The 17,811-nt window shown below is 50.2% G+C and overlaps 1 protein-coding gene across 1 annotated transcript in view; it reads left to right on the top strand.

The window, feature by feature from the left end:
- lrrk1 (leucine-rich repeat kinase 1) overlaps positions 1-17,811 on the top strand; it is a 197,640-nt gene that overhangs the window by 112,096 nt on the left and 67,733 nt on the right. The window contains 2 exon segments of the mRNA XM_073032977.1: positions 6,441-6,605; positions 10,746-10,918. Coding sequence (XP_072889078.1) covers positions 6,441-6,605; positions 10,746-10,918 — 338 coding nt within the window.

Here is a 17,811-nt window from a genome sequence, read left to right as displayed (position 1 = left end):
CACGTGAGCAACCACGCCTCATTCACAGCCGCGTCCCGGAGATCCCGCCTCATTCACAGCCGCGTCCCGGAGGTCCCTCCTCATTCACAGCCGCTTCCCGGAGATCCCGCCTCATTCACAGCCGCTTCCCGGAGATCCCTCCTCATTCACAGCCGCTTCCCGGAGATCCCTCCTCATTCACAGCCGCTTCCCGGAGATCCCGCCTCATTCACAGCCGCTTCCCGGAGATCCCTCCTCATTCACAGCCGCTTCCCGGAGATCCCTCCTCATTCACAGCCGCTTCCCGGAGGTCCCTCCTCATTCACAGCCGCTTCCCGGAGGTCCCTCCTCATTCACAGCCGCTTCCCGGAGGTCCCTCCTCATTCACAGCCGCTTCCCGGAGATCCCGCCTCATTCACAGCCGCTTCCCGGAGATCCCGCCTCATTCACAGCCGCTTCCCGGAGGTCCCTCCTCATTCACAGCCGCTTCCCGGAGGTCCCTCCTCATTCACAGCCGCTTCCCGGAGGTCCCTCCTCATTCACAGCCGCTTCCCGGAGATCCCTCCTCATTCACAGCCGCTTCCCGGAGATCCCGCCTCATTCACAGCCGCTTCCCGGAGGTCCCGCCTCATTCACAGCCGCTTCCCGGAGGTCCCGCCTCAATCACAGCCGCTTCCCGGAGGTCCCGCCTCATTCACAGCCGCTTCCCGGAGGTCCCGCCTCATTCACAGCCGCTTCCCGGAGATCCCTCCTCATTCACAGCCGCTTCCCGGAGATCCCTCCTCATTCACAGCCGCTTCCCGGAGATCCCTCCTCATTCACAGCCGCTTCCCGGAGGTCCCTCCTCATTCACAGCCACTTCCCGGAGATCCCTCCTCATTCACAGCCGCTTCCCGGAGATCCCGCCTCATTCACAGCCGCTTCCCGGAGATCCCGCCTCATTCACAGCCGCTTCCCGGAGGTCCCGCCTCATTCACAGCCGCTTCCCGGAGATCCCTCCTCATTCACAGCCGCTTCCCGGAGGTCCCGCCTCATTCACAGCCGCTTCCCGGAGATCCCGCCTCATTCACAGCCGCTTCCCGGAGATCCCGCCTGATTCACAGCCGCTTCCCGGAGATCCCGCCTCATTCACAGCCGCTTCCCGGAGGTCCCGCCTCATTCACAGCCGCTTCCCGGAGATCCCTCCTCATTCACAGCCGCTTCCCGGAGGTCCCGCCTCATTCACAGCCGCTTCCCGGAGGTCCCGCCTCATTCACAGCCGCTTCCCGGAGGTCCCGCCTCATTCACAGCCGCTTCCCGGAGATCCCTCCTCATTCACAGCCGCTTCCCGGAGATCCCTCCTCATTCACAGCCGCTTCCCGGAGATCCCGCCTCATTCACAGCCGCTTCCCGGAGGTCCCTCCTCATTCGCAGCCGCTTCCCGGAGGTCCCGCCTCATTCACAGCCGCTTCCCGGAGATCCCGCCTCATTCACAGCCGCTTCCCGGAGGTCCCTCCTCATTCGCAGCCGCTTCCCGGAGGTCCCGCCTCATTCACTGCCGCTTCCCGGACGTCCCGCCTCATTCACAGCCGCTTCCCGGAGGTCCCGCCTCATTCACAGCCGCTTCCCGGAGATCCCTCCTCATTCACAGCCGCTTCCCGGAGGTCCCGCCTCATTCACAGCCGCTTCCCGGACGTCCCGCCTCATTCACAGCCGCTTCCCGGAGATCCCGCCTCATTCACAGCCGCTTCCCGGAGATCCCTCCTCATTCACAGCCGCTTCCCGGAGATCCCTCCTCATTCACAGCCGCTTCCCGGAGGTCCCTCCTCATTCACAGCCGCTTCCCGGAGATCCCGCCTCATTCACAGCCGCTTCCCGGAGGTCCCTCCTCATTCACAGCCGCTTCCCGGAGATCCCGCCTCATTCACAGCCACTTCCCGGAGGTCCCGCCTCATTCACAGCCGCTTCCCGGAGATCCCGCCTCATTCACAGCCGCTTCCCGGAGGTCCCGCCTCATTCACAGCCGCTTCCCGGAGATCCCGCCTCATTCACAGCCGCTTCCCGGAGATCCCGCCTCATTCACAGCCGCTTCCCGGACGTCCCGCCTCATTCACAGCCGCTTCCCGGAGATCCCGCCTCATTCACAGCCGCTTCCCGGAGATCCCGCCTCATTCACAGCCGCTTCCCGGAGGTCCCTCCTCATTCACAGCCGCTTCCCGGAGGTCCCGCCTCATTCACAGCCGCTTCCCGGACGTCCCGCCTCATTCACAGCCGCTTCCCGGAGGTCCCGCCTCATTCACAGCCGCTTCCCGGACGTCCCTCCTCATTCACAGCCGCTTCCCGGAGATCCCGCCTCATTCACAGCCGCTTCCCGGAGGTCCCTCCTCATTCACAGCCGCTTCCCGGAGGTCCCGCCTCATTCACAGCCGCTTCCCGGAGGTCCCGCCTCATTCACAGCCGCTTCCCGGAGGTCCCTCCTCATTCACAGCCGCTTCCCGGAGATCCCGCCTCATTCACAGCCGCTTCCCGGACGTCCCTCCTCATTCACAGCCGCTTCCCGGACGTCCCGCCTCATTCACAGCCGCTTCCCGGAGATCCTGCCTCATTCACAGCCGCTTCCCGGAGGTCCCTCCTCATTCACAGCCGCTTCCCGGAGGTCCCGCCTCATTCACAGCCGCTTCCCGGAGGTCCCGCCTCATTCACAGCCGCTTCCCGGAGGTCCCTCCTCATTCACAGCCGCTTCCCGGAGATCCCGCCTCATTCACAGCCGCTTCCCGGAGGTCCAGCCTCATTCACAGCCGCTTCCCGGACGTCCCGCCTCATTCACAGCCGCTTCCCGGAGGTCCCGCCTCATTCACAGCCGCTTCCCGTAGGTCCCGCCTCATTCACAGACGCTTCCCGGAGATCCCGCCTCATTCACAGACGCTTCCCGTAGGTCCCGCCTCATTCACAGACGCTTCCCGGAGATCCCGCCTCATTCACAGCCGCGTCCCGGAGATCCCGCCTCATTCACAGCCGCTTCCCGGAGGTCCCGCCTCATTCACAGACGCTTCCCGGACGTCCCGCCTCATTCACAGCCGCTTCCCGGAGATCCCTCCTCATTCACAGCCGCTTCCCGGACGTCCCTCCTCATTCACAGCCGCTTCCCGGACGTCCCTCCTCATTCACAGCCGCTTCCCGGACGTCCCGCCTCATTCACAGCCGCTTCCCGGAGGTCCCTCCTCATTCACAGCCGCTTCCCGGAGATCCCGCCTCATTCACAGCCGCTTCCCGGAGGTCCCTCCTCATTCACAGCCGCTTCCCGGAGGTCCCGCCTCATTCACAGCCGCTTCCCGGACGTCCCGCCTCATTCACAGCCGCTTCCCGGAGGTCCCGCCTCATTCACAGCCGCTTCCCGGACGTCCCTCCTCATTCACAGCCGCTTCCCGGAGATCCCGCCTCATTCACAGCCGCTTCCCGGAGGTCCCTCCTCATTCACAGCCGCTTCCCGGAGGTCCCGCCTCATTCACAGCCGCTTCCCGGAGGTCCCGCCTCATTCACAGCCGCTTCCCGGAGGTCCCTCCTCATTCACAGCCGCTTCCCGGAGATCCCGCCTCATTCACAGCCGCTTCCCGGACGTCCCTCCTCATTCACAGCCGCTTCCCGGACGTCCCGCCTCATTCACAGCCGCTTCCCGGAGATCCTGCCTCATTCACAGCCGCTTCCCGGAGGTCCCTCCTCATTCACAGCCGCTTCCCAGAGGTCCCGCCTCATTCACAGCCGCTTCCCGGAGGTCCCGCCTCATTCACAGCCGCTTCCCGGAGGTCCCTCCTCATTCACAGCCGCTTCCCGGAGATCCCGCCTCATTCACAGCCGCTTCCCGGAGGTCCAGCCTCATTCACAGCCGCTTCCCGGACGTCCCGCCTCATTCACAGCCGCTTCCCGGAGGTCCCGCCTCATTCACAGCCGCTTCCCGTAGGTCCCGCCTCATTCACAGACGCTTCCCGGAGATCCCGCCTCATTCACAGCCGCTTCCCGTAGGTCCCGCCTCATTCACAGACGCTTCCCGGAGATCCCGCCTCATTCACAGCCGCGTCCCGGAGATCCCGCCTCATTCACAGCCGCTTCCCGGAGGTCCCGCCTCATTCACAGACGCTTCCCGGACGTCCCGCCTCATTCACAGCCGCTTCCTGGAGATCCCTCCTCATTCACAGCCGCTTCCCGGACGTCCCTCCTCATTCACAGCCGCTTCCCGGACGTCCCTCCTCATTCACAGCCGCTTCCCGGAGATCCCGCCTCATTCACAGCCGCTTCCCGGAGGTCCCGCCTCATTCACAGCTGCTTCCCGGAGGTCCCGCCTCATTCACAGCCGCTTCCCGGAGGTCCCGCCTCATTCACAGCCGCTTCCCGGAGATCCTGCCTCATTCTCGGACCCTTTCTTCTATTTCTTCCATTTTTGGCACTTTACCAATTCTCCCTGAACTACTTCAGTTTGCACTACCAAACTCTGCACAACTCTAATGTGTTGTGCTCATCAGTGTATTTAGTTTTAGAATTATTACACCTGTTGTATCTGATAATAAGCCAATTTCAATCTGAATCTTTGCCCCAGAGAACATGCCTCCTGTGAACATTGTTCCCTCAGATCTGTCTGGGAGCACTGTCTCATATCTTCCCATTATTCATTCATCCAGTAACAACAGTCCTCTTTGGCTGGAAGGGTGTTTCCTGTAAACTGGCCTATCTAATTGGGAACTGCTGCCGAGAGCACTTGGTGAATGCTGGCTCTGTGGGAACTCGCAATGAGTTAATGGACAGTATCATGCTGTAATGATCACACTGGAGATCACAGTGAACCCTAACAGCGCCATACTGTGATCGCCGCAGTGTAAGACCTCAATCTTTATGGGTAGTTCAATTTAATATCAGAGAATGCATACAATATACAACCTGAAGTTCTCACTTTTTGCAGACATCCACGAAACAAAAAGCAAAGAAAACCCAAAGAATGAATGACAGTAAAAGATCAGAACCCCAAAGCCCCACTCAATGTTCAAAGACCTGTCATGTGGCTTCTAACTCCATTGAAAGACACTATTGCTGCTTCTAAGCCCATATTTTACAGATGGGAGGCAGCTCTCCCCCTTTACCTCTCTGCAAAGCTTCACTGAAGATAGATTATCTGCATGGTGTTAAGTTGCTGTTTGTGGAAAATAGCTGCTTGCAAATAAGCTGACTACATTTTCATAAACTTTTATATTCTGTGAAGTGCTTTTGGGCTGTTCAGAGCTCATAAAAGACTATATATAAATGCAAGTCTTTTCTTAAAATGAAAGTTCTAATTCCTGCACTGGCTAATCATCTCAAACTTCTGATCACTCACCTTCTGCCACGGGGAAAATTCAATGCTCTTCGTTACTTTGAAAGCTTCAATCAAATCTCCCTCCGACATCCCTGCTAAAGGGGGCACAATCCCAGTCAGTGGGAAATCCAAGTGTTTGATCTCCAATCCAACATGTGCTGCTCCAGACTGGGAATAAAGTGCCAGTTCGAGTTTTAGTAGAGTATCAGAATATCTTGAGGCTGGACTTAATTCACCAGAAGTATGCTTTGAGTTGGGTTCTTGGCAGGGTAAGAGAAGGTCAGGGCGACTTCATCCAGTGAGTGTCTGACTGTCTCCTGTCGGGGATGTGTGTGGGCTGTTGGGAAAGTTGTGTCTCATTGGAAGGCAGTGTGAACCAGGGGAGGCTTTGCCCCTTCCAATTTGTGCAGAAGTTTCCTGGTTTTGGTGACAAGCAGCAAAGCCACAGTGCTTATTTATTTAATAATTGATTGATTGCGATATGGCACAGAACAGGCCTTTCCAGTGCTCTGAGCCACGCTGCCAAGCAACCCCTGATTTAACCCTAGCCTATCACAGGACAATTTACAATAACCAATTAACCTACCAACCCGAATGTCTTTGGGAGTAAACTGGAGCACTTGGAGGAAACCCACGCAGTCACAAGGAGAATGTACAAACTCCTCACAGGCAGTGGCGGGAATTGAACCTGGAATTTACCAGTACTGTAAAGCAGTGTGCTAACCTCTATGCTACCATGCCACTAGTCTTGACCGAGCAAGGCTTTGGACCTGTGTAAACTGAGGAGACCTTAAGATACTTTGGTTTGCTCCCACAGATCCCTGCAGGTCTATATCATTACTTGTGAATGCGTGACACCCTTCTTTTTAATTGTGCAGTCCCCACTTTGCACTGGTACGGACACTTGCCACTTGCCTCTGGCACCATGACGAAAATATCAGTGTTTGAATGTGCAACATCAAGAATTTTCATCTTTCAAATGTACAAATCTGCCACATCCAGGGCCAAATAATAAGTGTAAACACTCCCAGAAAGATGGAGGCCTAGAAATTCTGCACCCCCACACTCACAGCAAATTAGTGCAAGAGTTACAGAACAACAGTACATGTCATTGGGTTTGTTTTTGCTCATTATTTCATAGGTGGATTCCATTGTGTTTAATGTCTGGGACGTCGGAGGTGCTGCTAAAATGGCCACAGTCAATCAGTGCTTCTTCACCGAGAGAGCCTTTTACATAGTGGTGTGGAACCTGGCCCTGGGAGAGGAAGCAGTGGCAAACTTACAGTCTTGGCTCCTGAACATTGAGGTAAGGATTTGCCGTGGGCAAAACTATAAAGGCACTTGCATGAGGTGCCTGAAGAAATGGAGTGCTGAGTGACATGAGGGAAGGAACTAGCACTGTATTAGACAGAGACACTCATGGCAGGATTATGGGGAGTACAAAGACAGGTTCAGAATAAGTGCACGGAAAACGATGAATCGTATGGGAAAGTGTGTACGGCTGTTATGATCTTGTCCTCACTGTCTACCTGCACTGTACTTTCTGTGCAGCTGTTGCATGGCATTCTACATTCTGTCATTGTTTTACTTTGCACTGCCTCGATGCTCCGTGTAAAGAATTGATCTGTATGAATGTTATACAGTGCTTATAAAAAGTATTCACCGCCCCCCCCCCCCCCCGCCCCTTGGAAGTTTTCATGTTTTATGGTTTTGCAACATGAAACTACAGTGGATTTAATTTGGCTTTTCTGACACCGATCAACAAAAAACTCTTTCATGTCAAAGTGAAAACAGATCTCTACAAAGTGATCTAAGTTAATTACAAATGTAAAACACAGAATAATTATCTGCACACTGCAATTTTTCCCCATTCTTCTTTACAAAACTGCTTAAGCTCTGTCAGATTGCATGGGGATCGTGAGTGAACAGCCCTTTTCAAGTCCAGCCACGAATTCTCAATTGGAGTGAGGTCTGGATTCTGGCTTGGCCACTCCAGGACATTAACTTTATTGTTTTTAAGCCATTTCTGTGAAGCTTCGGCTTTATGCTTGGGGTTATTGTCTTGCTGGAAAACAAATCTTTCACCAAGTCACAGTTCTCTTGCAGACTGCATCAGGTTTTCCTCCAGGATTTCCCTGTATTTTGCTGCATTCATTTTACCCTCCACCTTCACAACCTTTCCAGGGCCTGCTGCAGCGAAGCGTCCCCACAACATGATGTAGCCACTGCCGTGCTTCACGGTAGGGATGGTGTGTCTTTGATGATATGCATTGTTTGACTTACACACCAAACATAACATTTAGTCTGATGGCCAAAAAGCTCAATTTTGGTTTCATTGGACTATAGAATCTTCTTCCAGTTGACTTCAGAGTCTCCCACACGCCCTCACACTCTCGCTGAGATTTCATGCGAGTTTTTTTCAACAGTGGCTTTCTCTTTGCCACTCTTCCATAAAGCGGCAACTGGTGAAGTTCCTGGGCAACAGTTGTTGTATGCGCAGTCTCTCCCATCTCAGCCACTGAAGCTTGTAACTCTTCCAGAGTTGTCTTAGATCTCTTGGTGGCCTCCCTCACTAGTCCCCTTGCATGGTTACTCAGTTTTTGAGGATGGCCTGCTCTAGGCAGATTTACAGCTGTGTCATATTCTTTCCATTTCTTGGTGATTGACTTAACTGTACTTCAACGGATATTCAGTAACTTGGACATTTCCTTGTATCTATCTCCTGACTTGTGCTTTTCAATAACGTTTTCACAGAGTTGCTTGGAGAGTTCTTTTGTCTTCATGGTATAGTTTTTGCCAGGATACTGACTCACCAGCAGTTGGACCTTCCAGATACAGGTGTATTTTTTTTACCACAATCAATTGAAACACCTTGACTCCATGAAGGTGATCTACTTTTAACTAATGATGTGACTTCTAAAACCAACTGGCTGCATCAGTGATGATTTGGTGTGTCATATTAAAAAGGGGGGGGGGGGGTAAAAACTTAAGCAGTCAATTATTTTGTGTTTTATATTTGTGATTAATTTAGATCACTTAGTAGAGATATGTTTTCACTCTGACAAGAAAGACTCTTTTTCTGTTGGTCTGTGTCAAAAAAAAGCCAAATTAATTCCACTGTGATCCAATGTTGTAAAACAATAAAACATGAAAACTTCCAGCGGGGGGGTGAATACTTTTTATAGGCACGGTACTCAGTACATGCAACAATAATAAACCTATTCCAATTCCAGTTTAAAAGTATGAGGACTCAGGTGCACAGCTCTAAAGATTTGGGATCTAACCCAACCTCTGGTACTGTAAGTGTAGTGTTTTCACACTCTCCCTGTGACTCTGTAGGCTTCTCCGGTTTCCTCCCACATCCCATTGTATTCCAGTAGGCTGCTGTCAGCAGTACCTCAGTGTGGATGAGCAGCGGAAGGGTTTGAGAAGCGTGGTGGGTGGGTGAGAGAGAACAAGTTTCAGAGCTAAGAGCCACATAGACTCACTGAATTAAATGACCTTGTTCTTCACTGTAACAAATGTTCAAAGTACATCTATTATCAAAGAATGAATTTATTGTACAACCTTGAGGCTCGTCTCCGAACAGGCAGCCACGAAATAAAGAAATCGTAAAAAAAAAACACATTAAGAAGAGGACTGCCAAACACCCAAAGTGCAGAGAGATTAAAAAAACGAATCATGCAAACAATAAACGTAAGCAAATTGCATTCTGAACTGAAGTCCACAAAGAGACTCTGTACACAGACCCTTCGTTTAGCGCAGAGCCGAGCAGTGGGATGAACCAGCCCGTCCCTAGCCTTGGGCCCCGACACCCTGGCCTTTTCCAATTTGGCACAGTGTCTAAATCATCGTCCAAGCATCAGGTTCAGCTGTTTCGATATGCTCTGGGGCCTGGGCCTCAGCCTCTACCTCAATTCGGCCTGTATCCACCCTTACTGATTTAGCCCAGTGCCTAAATCATCGTCCAAGCATCAGATTCAGCTGTCTCGATATGCTCTGGGGCCTCGGCCTCTGCCTCAATTCAGCCTGTATCCACCCTTGTCAATTTAGCCCAGTGCCTAAATCATCGTCCAAGCATCAGGTTCAGCTGCCTCGATATGCTCTGGGGCCTCGGCCTCTGCCTCAATTCGGCCTGTATCCACCCTTACTGATTTAGCCCAGTGCCTAAATCATCGTCCAAGCATCAGGTTCAGCTGTTTTGATAAGCTCGGGGGCCTGGGCCTTGGCCTCTGCCTCGATTTGGCCCAGTGCTTAAATCGTTGTCCAAACCAATAACAATTATTTAAGTAAATCTAAATCAAGATTGATTAGCTGTAAGCACAAAAAACTGCGTGGGAATAATAATATAATTACAAAAATACGTTTTAAAAATTGTGCGGAGTGAATGCTTAATGCTGACAGATGCAGAGTATTTGGTAAAGGTAGGGGAGAACGAAAAATGGGAAATAACATAAGGAAAAGCTAGAAATACTCAAGAATAATACTCAGAAAGCTGGATGAACTCAGTGGGTCAAGCAGTATCTGTGGAGAGAAATGAACAGTCAGTATTTCAGATCGGGGTCCTTCATCGGGACTGGAAAGAAAGAGGGCGATAGCCGATATGCAAAGGCGGGGAGAATACTCAGATTGGCAGCTTCTGTAACAATGCCTCAGTGGAATGATTTTTAATACCTGCCATGCCCTTTTCCCCTCACAGGAACCCATCGTGTTCTGCAGTTCATTATTACACTTTTTGAACCCCTTACTTAACGAATGTCGAGCTATTGCCAGGTCCTGTCTTGTGAAATTAAAAATCAGGTTTCCCCTTAAATGAGGAGCTTAATTTTAATTAAGGCCACCCTTACCCTTCTCCACAACTACCTTGAGGTCTGCAGAGATGTGCTCATTGTCTCCAGAATGCTCCCCCTTTGACGTTGCAACTACTTTGGATTGGATGAGTTGGGCCAAAGGGCCTCTTTCATGCCCTATGACTTGTCCTCTTACACTCCCTAGAATTGTGTGGGTTCAGTGCTGCCTCTTCTTTTATTGGACTGGCTCAAAATATTTTCCTGGATACATCCTAACAAAGTATCTGTCTCCCTCATTTGACGAAGGGTCTCGGCCTGAAATGTCGACAGTGCTTCTCCTTATAGATGCTGCCTGGCCTGCTGTGTTCCACCAGCATTTTGTGTGTGTTGTTGTTTGAATTTCCAGCATCTGCAGATTTCCTCGTGTTTTGTCTCCCTCACTTGTCTCTTTGCCTCTCTGCTCTCTGTTTCTCTGTTGTTTTCCTTTCTGGCCTTTGACTTCCTAAGAAGTTCTATATACCTCCATCTCTTTGCTCTTCGTCTGTTCTGCAGAGTATCTTTTGCATTCGTTTCCGTTCCGTTCTTGGTTAACAATGTTAGCAGCAGGAGAAACACTAAACCTTCACAAAGTTTTTTGTGGATGTGTTTTGTTTAAGGCCAAGGCTCCAAACGCCACTGTGATTGTGGTCGGAACTCACCTGGATTTGATTGACACCAAATTTCGCACGGAGCGGATCGCTACACTGCGTGCGTACATCTTGGCATTGTGCCGCTCCCCCTCCGGACCCAGAGCCAGTGGGTATCCTGACATCAGTTGTCGGAATTTACAGTGAGTCATATTGCTCTTATATTGTGTTTCAGCCATGTACATCCAGGATCACAGAATGTCTATAGCAGCAAAAGAGGCCATTCTGCCCTTAATCCACAATTTAACCATCTATTCCCATACTGTGTCCTCTCCCCAGAGCTTTCCAAATTCTCACTTTCCGCTATTTATCCAGTTCCCTTTAGAACATCACAGTTAAATCTGTCCCCATATCCAAAGCACTAGTGATTTGCTCTGTGAAAATATTTTCAAATTGTTCATATACTTTCAGTTCTCTTGCTGATCCTCTTCAATCTGTGCCCCTTTAGTTTTTGACACCTTGTAGGAGCAAACTGAAAGGTCAAGGGAGATGATGTTCAAAATAACGGGCGATTTATTGAACACTGGTGTCTACCAGGAGACTCGTCAAAGCTGAGCATGAACTTAGTATAGCCTTTACATTCTCAGTTGTCGAGATTACCAGTAAAGCTGCATTTTGACAACAGAATGATGGCTACAGGGAAGACCTAATTAAGTACCAGACTACATCCCGATTACCAAATCAAATGACTATCCACAGGTCTTCCTGAAAATCCAGTTTTCTTTTACGATGGGTGCTTGCTATAGCATATGTAATTAAAACTTGGTGTCATCGCTGCTGTATTCCGCATACAATACACGTGAACACTCCAGATCCCTATTTACGAGTTACAACTCTTTCCCCTACAGCAGTCTCCCTTTGGCCCTTGGCCTAGAAGACCAAACCCTACCAGTACCCTTTGTTCGGCCAGCTAAATGACCATTCCCTTAACACCGTTGTTTTATCTGCTGTCACAGCCCACACACTAGAGAAACTACATGATGGTAATTAAAACAGTGAGCTGTACAGAGAAACAATTCAAATCCGGGGATAGATCCGTACATTCAAACCCCAATTCCAAGCACTGTCCCGAAAGGAAGGGCCTCTGTAGAGGCATTTCAGCCCTGCTTTCGTGATTCCTCACTGTCTTGGACAGTGGCCATTTCCTCTGGGATTGGCTCTTCCAAATCGGCAGTAAAATGTGGAATGTGTGGTAGTTTTGCGGCTGCATGTTTCCGTAAACAGTACGTTCCAGTGTCCCTGCTGCAGCTGCCTTCGAAAAGCTCTGCCCCGCAATCGTTAATTTGGTTGTAACATCACAGGTATCCACATCAGAGGCAACTGGATTGTGTTGTAACTGCCTCCTGCCATGTGCACTTGCTGATTTTGTGACGCAGTTCACCAAGGTACACTTCAGGAAGGTTTTGTTACTAACAGGCAATTATGGACAGGGAACAGTTACCACATTCAGTTAGTTCTGCTTGTACCGTCCTGTTTGGATATGGCCAGTGATTCCCCCTCGTTGACAATGCATCAAATTCACAGCCCAGCCGGGACTTGTGTAACTCAATTGCATAGGCCAGCGGGTTGCTTAGAGATATTCGAGTTCCCTCTTGGTATTTCCCGACATTATGAACTCCAGTAAGAGGGTACGGCTGATTGTTCGGGAAGGCGGAGGACTGCTGCAACACACAGAGGACCAGTCACCCGGGACATGGTTAGTCAGAGTGAGATCATCGACACCTCCACCTTCACCCACCCATTCATTCAGCTGACTGTCGGATATCCAGGGCCCTCTAGGACACGGTGGCCTTCTAACTGTAGAATGGTTGGACCGACAACAGGCAAGAGTCAGGCAGCATACGTTAATCAGACTGCATTTTTATCACAGCGTCGGGTGTCAGTGTTCACTGTATCATTATATCCTTTAATGGCAGCAATAACTGGATGGTTTCCAGCTCCAAATCAGCCCCTTGTTCCCTATTTTTTCCCAAATCACCATCATTTTGTTCTGTGATCCCCCTCAACTTCTGCTGAAGGGAACTGATTTGCATACCAATTTCTGCTAAATCTGAATTACTGATTGTGGACACACTCGTTGAATATCCTCCGCCTAACAACTCCGTCAAACCCCTTTATCCTTCTCCACCTTTCGTCCTAAACTGAGTACCAGTAACTTGCCTATAAACATTGGAAAGACGGATTGTGCTGTCCCAACAAAAACTAGAGGTTAGTAAAGCAGTGAAGTTAAAGACTACCTGCGCATGTCTGCAGCAGCTATTAGAGTAATCCTTCCGCTCATTTCTCCCAATACTAACCCTACCCCCTCCCTTCGAGACCCTCGGCTCCTGCTACACTGTGGTGTTCTTGTGGTAACGGGGATCCTGCAGTGCTCAATTCCCAAATAGAGCAGCCTTGTTGCCATACCGTACAAGGTTCGTTGTCGCGCTAAGTGTGAATGGTTTGGTAGGCCCGTGTCTCAGCGTGACAGATGTTATCGTGGGTTCCCCTATGATATAAAAATCCGGTTATAAAAGTTCTTCTGAGAGTAGTTTTTTGAGCTCAGTGTTTATTGTTCCTGTGAAATTATATTTGTGTGGTTAAATCATTCCTGGCCAAGGTATTTGTTCAGGTGGGACCGGTGTTTTCACTTGGACCCTTCCTTAGTTACGACATGGACATTACCGTACCTCTTGCTCCCTGCAGATTCTCCTTCACTTGGACATTCTCATGCTCCCAGTCTCGCACTCTCTGTCGATGACTTCTCCTTTCAGATCAGGCAAATGAGTGGACAGCTCCTGTTCAAATCAGTCCTTACGGTTGCAGTTCTCCAGTCCTGTGATCACAGCCTCCGGTGGGTGCAGAGCCCGGCCCGGCCTGTGTTAAAGGAGTAATTCCTATCGATGAGTAGGACTCACTTGCCATTACAACAGAACTGCTGGCAAGACCCTTGACCATCCTCCATTCAGACCAACTTTCCCCATCCTCCATTTGGGCCTTTGTTAGGCTCCCGTTTAGGGGTGCAATTCATTCTTTCACACGTGACAAAACTCCGAGCTGGGTGCTGAGTGCTCGATTAACGTGCAAGCCTCTCGGTCGCTTTTCCAGCCAAGTGTGTCCCCTGATCCACATCAAAGCAGGCCAGTACTCCCTCCCTGGGTGTTACCTCCTCAGCCAGCACATGGGCTGCCAGCTCGGCACAGAAAGGCTTCCACACACCTGATGAAGAGATGGTCGATTACCAGGAAGTGTTGCTTACCAAGGACTGGGGTAATGTACCGTGAAGTCCATCTGAGGTTATTCCCATGGACCGTTAGGCCGAGGCTGATGACCTCATCATCAGTCCTGAAAGTTGAAGTTCATGAATCTTGGGTGTCGTCTTTGCTGCAGTCCATGTCTCTACTTAATCCAGTTTCTGTTACGACCATGGGTGCACACTAGGGCACAAATAGTAACTGAAACTCGGGTATCATTGCTGCTGCAATCCACGCCTGTACTTTTTGTCTCCAGTTTCCTTGTTACCACGTTGGCACCATCCACATCCCTATTTACTAGATATTCCCGCACAATTCCTGCCACTGCCTGTAAGGAGTTTGTCCGTTCTCTTCGTGATCGTATGGGTTTCCTCCAGGTGCTCCAGTTTCCTCCTGCAGACCATAGATATACGAGTTGGTAGGTTAAGTGGTTACTGTAAATTGTCCCGTGTTTAGGTTAGGTAAGCTGGAAGAGGCTGTTCTGTCTTAAATCTCAGTAAATAAACAGGTGCACCTCCACCAATAGGAATAGTTTTGATCTAAAGCTCAGGGTCTTAAATCTGAAGACCTTCGATCCCCTCACAACATTCCAAACGGAACAAATTCAGCCTCTCCAATCAATCCACATAAAAACGGCCCTCGTTCCCATAAATTATTGGAAAATCTCTCCTTAAAGCAGTTTAATAAAACTGAAGCTGCAGGAAACACTCAGCAGGTTAGGCAGCTTCTATGGAAAGAGAAACAGTTAATGTTACAGAATAAAGAGGTTCTTGAGCCCCAGCATAACTGGCTTCTGTGCTCTTGTGTTGTTTATTTATAAAATCCTGGATCCAATGTGCTTTCTTAACCACTTTCTTGGAACCGCCCTGCCAGTTCCAATGATCCGTGCACATACACTTGTGAGCTCTCCCTTCTGAAAGAATTGTGTCCTTTGGTGTGTATCGGTCTAACGTGATGGCGCAATTTTAGGTATTTAGTTTTAGTCCGCAGTGGATCCCGAATTAGCATGTAAACTTCGGGTCCTTTCCAGTTGTTTCCCATAGCATTGCGGTGCACAGCTTCATGGTAGTGCTGTGTCTACCAACACATTGACGTTTGCTCTGTGCCACATCCCTGGGCTTGGTGTTGCTGTTCCAAGCCAAACTGTGGGATTTAATGAACTCCCAATTTGCTCTCTCAGTTTAATTTCACGATAGTTCCCATCCTGTCCGAGCCTTGCTCCCCAGCGGCACAAGCGCTAGTTCCTCCTCTCTCGGTGACATTACCACTGGCTTTGACAGCAAGCAGTTTTCTAATGAATTGGCTCAAGACTCAGTTCGTGTGGAATCCAAAAGCCAGGAAAAATAAAAATGCTTCTTCCTTCTCTCTGTGCTAAGTTGTTAAAGGCACAATGTTGTTCTTGATTTCCTTCTAAACAAGAGTGTTCTGTCTAGAGAGAGAGCTTCTGAGGATGATTCGGGTCAGGGTCAGATCCCTGTGGTCACTTTTCAATAGAAAGAAACGGGATAGATGTCAAGGTTGAATTTTAAAGTACTGGTTATTCCTGTAATTGTGAAGAGGAGGCTGAGACAACACAGGTTCAGGTGCCAGTGAGCTGATCTGTATGTTGTTTCCTGACAGACTCCAGGTAACTTATAAAGTGTGTGTAGAGTTAATACTTAAAGCGTAGAAGGAGGGTATGTGGACAGCATTTATTGAGCTCTGTTCAATATAGATTGGCACTTCCATGGTATCCTGGATAATGGACTGGCAGACCACTGTTAGTTTGGCTTCAGATTTGTGTGTCAGACATGGCTATAACCATCACTGGGGCCCCACGGGACTGTATTGGCCCCATTCCTGTTCACCCTGTATAGCTCAGACTTCAGATACAACACTGAGTCACTTCTCTGATGACTCAGCAATAGTTGGGTGTGTAAAGGGAGGTTGGGAGGATGAATACAGGACTTTGTCAACTGGTGCAAGCTGAATCATCTACAGCTTAACATCAGTAAGACAAAGGAGATGGTGATGGACTTTAGGAAGATTAAGTCTGCACTGCTCTGTTACTGTTGATGGTGAGGAGGTGGATGTGGTGAGGACCTACAAGTACCTGTGGGTGCATCTGGATGACAGACTTGAGTGGAGCACCAACACAGAGGCTGTGTTCAAGAAGGGCCGGAGTCGCCTCTACTTCCCGAGGAGACTGAGGTCCTTTGGAGTATGCAGGCCTCTCCTTCACACGTTTTACCAGTCTGTTGTTGCCAGTACAGTATTATGCAGTGGTGTGCTGGGGCAATGGCATCAACGCAGGCGATGCCAACAGGCTCAATAAACTGATTAGAAAGGCTGGCTCTGTTATAGCAGCCAAGCTGGACACACTGGAGGCTGTGGTAGAACAGAGGACCCTACGGAAAATCCGGGCAATGGTGGACAATTTTTCTCACCCTCTGCATGCCACCTTGGCTGAACAGAGGAGCACTTCTAGTAATAGACTACGACAACTGTGCTGCTCCAAAGAGGCTGTGTGAGGTCATTCTTACCCTTGGCATATTTATATTGTCAACCTATAGCCGGGGAAGTGATGACCCCTCCTGTTAGACTGTTATTAACCTCTAGTTACCAGAGTTCTGTTTGAGCTCTGTTAGGCTCTGTTTACCGTAGCCTGCTTTCGCAGACACCCTGTGCAACACTACCGTCACCTTATCTGGACGGTGTGAATGGGCACTTGTTACTGTATACTATTATGGTAATTCTTGCACTACCATCTGAGCTGTGTGAACTTGCAAATCTTGTAAACTTTGACTTGTAAATCCTGTACTTCTTACTTTTAAGGTAACTTATATTTTATTCTTTCTAACTTCTAATATTTGTATATCTCTGCACTTGTAATGCTACAGCAACACTGCAGTTTCCTTTGAGATTAATCTAGCTTTCTCTCGAAAAAGTGGTTGAGTTAGTCTGTTGCATTGACCCACACACGTTGATAGCTGGTTGTGCAACTTATAAAACCTGGTGCTTTTAAATATTCCAGTGAAGTCTTTCTCAACCTCCTGTGTTACAAAGACAGCGGCTTCGTCCTGTCCAAGGCTGTATTCAGCAATAGCTGGCAGCACCCTGGCACATCCCTGTACTCTGTCCACTGCAATCACGTCAGGCAACTTCCACCTGACAGCAGCTTCTAACATTATAAAAGGCATAGTGGGCAGCTGGATTCCTCTCCCCCAGGGTGAAATATGTCATACTCGAGGGCATGCAGTTGAGGGGAGAGGGAGAGAGTTTAAAGGAGATGAGCAGGGCAATTTGTTTCAGACACAGAGTGTGGTGGGTGCTTGGAATACGCTGCCGGGGTGGTAGTGCAGGCAAGTAGGGTAACAACATTATGAGGCTCTTAGGGTAAGTGTACAAATGTGTAGAGAATGGAGGGATGGACAGTGAGGGGAATGGAGGGATGGACAGTGAGGGGAATGGAGGGATGGACAGTGAGGGGAATGGAGGGATGGACAGTGGGGGGAACGGAGGGATACGGACAGTGAGGGGAATGGAGGGATACGGCAGTGCGGGGAATGGAGGGATACAGACAGTGAGGGGAATGGAGGGATACAGACAGTGAGGGGAACGGAGGGATGGACAGTGAGGGGAACGGAGGGATGGACAGTGAGGGGAACGGAGGGATACAGACAGTGAGGGGAACGGAGGGATACAGACAGTGAGGGGAACGGAGGGATACAGACAGTGAGGGGAACGGAGGGATGGACAGTGAGGGGAACGGAGCGATGGACAGTGAGGGAAATGGAGGGACAGACAGTGAGGGGAACGGAGGG

This window comes from Hemitrygon akajei, chromosome 30, assembly GCF_048418815.1.
Source record: "Hemitrygon akajei chromosome 30, sHemAka1.3, whole genome shotgun sequence".
Taxonomy (NCBI): Eukaryota; Metazoa; Chordata; class Chondrichthyes; order Myliobatiformes; family Dasyatidae; genus Hemitrygon; species Hemitrygon akajei.
This window is presented reverse-complemented; position numbering and strand designations above follow the sequence as displayed.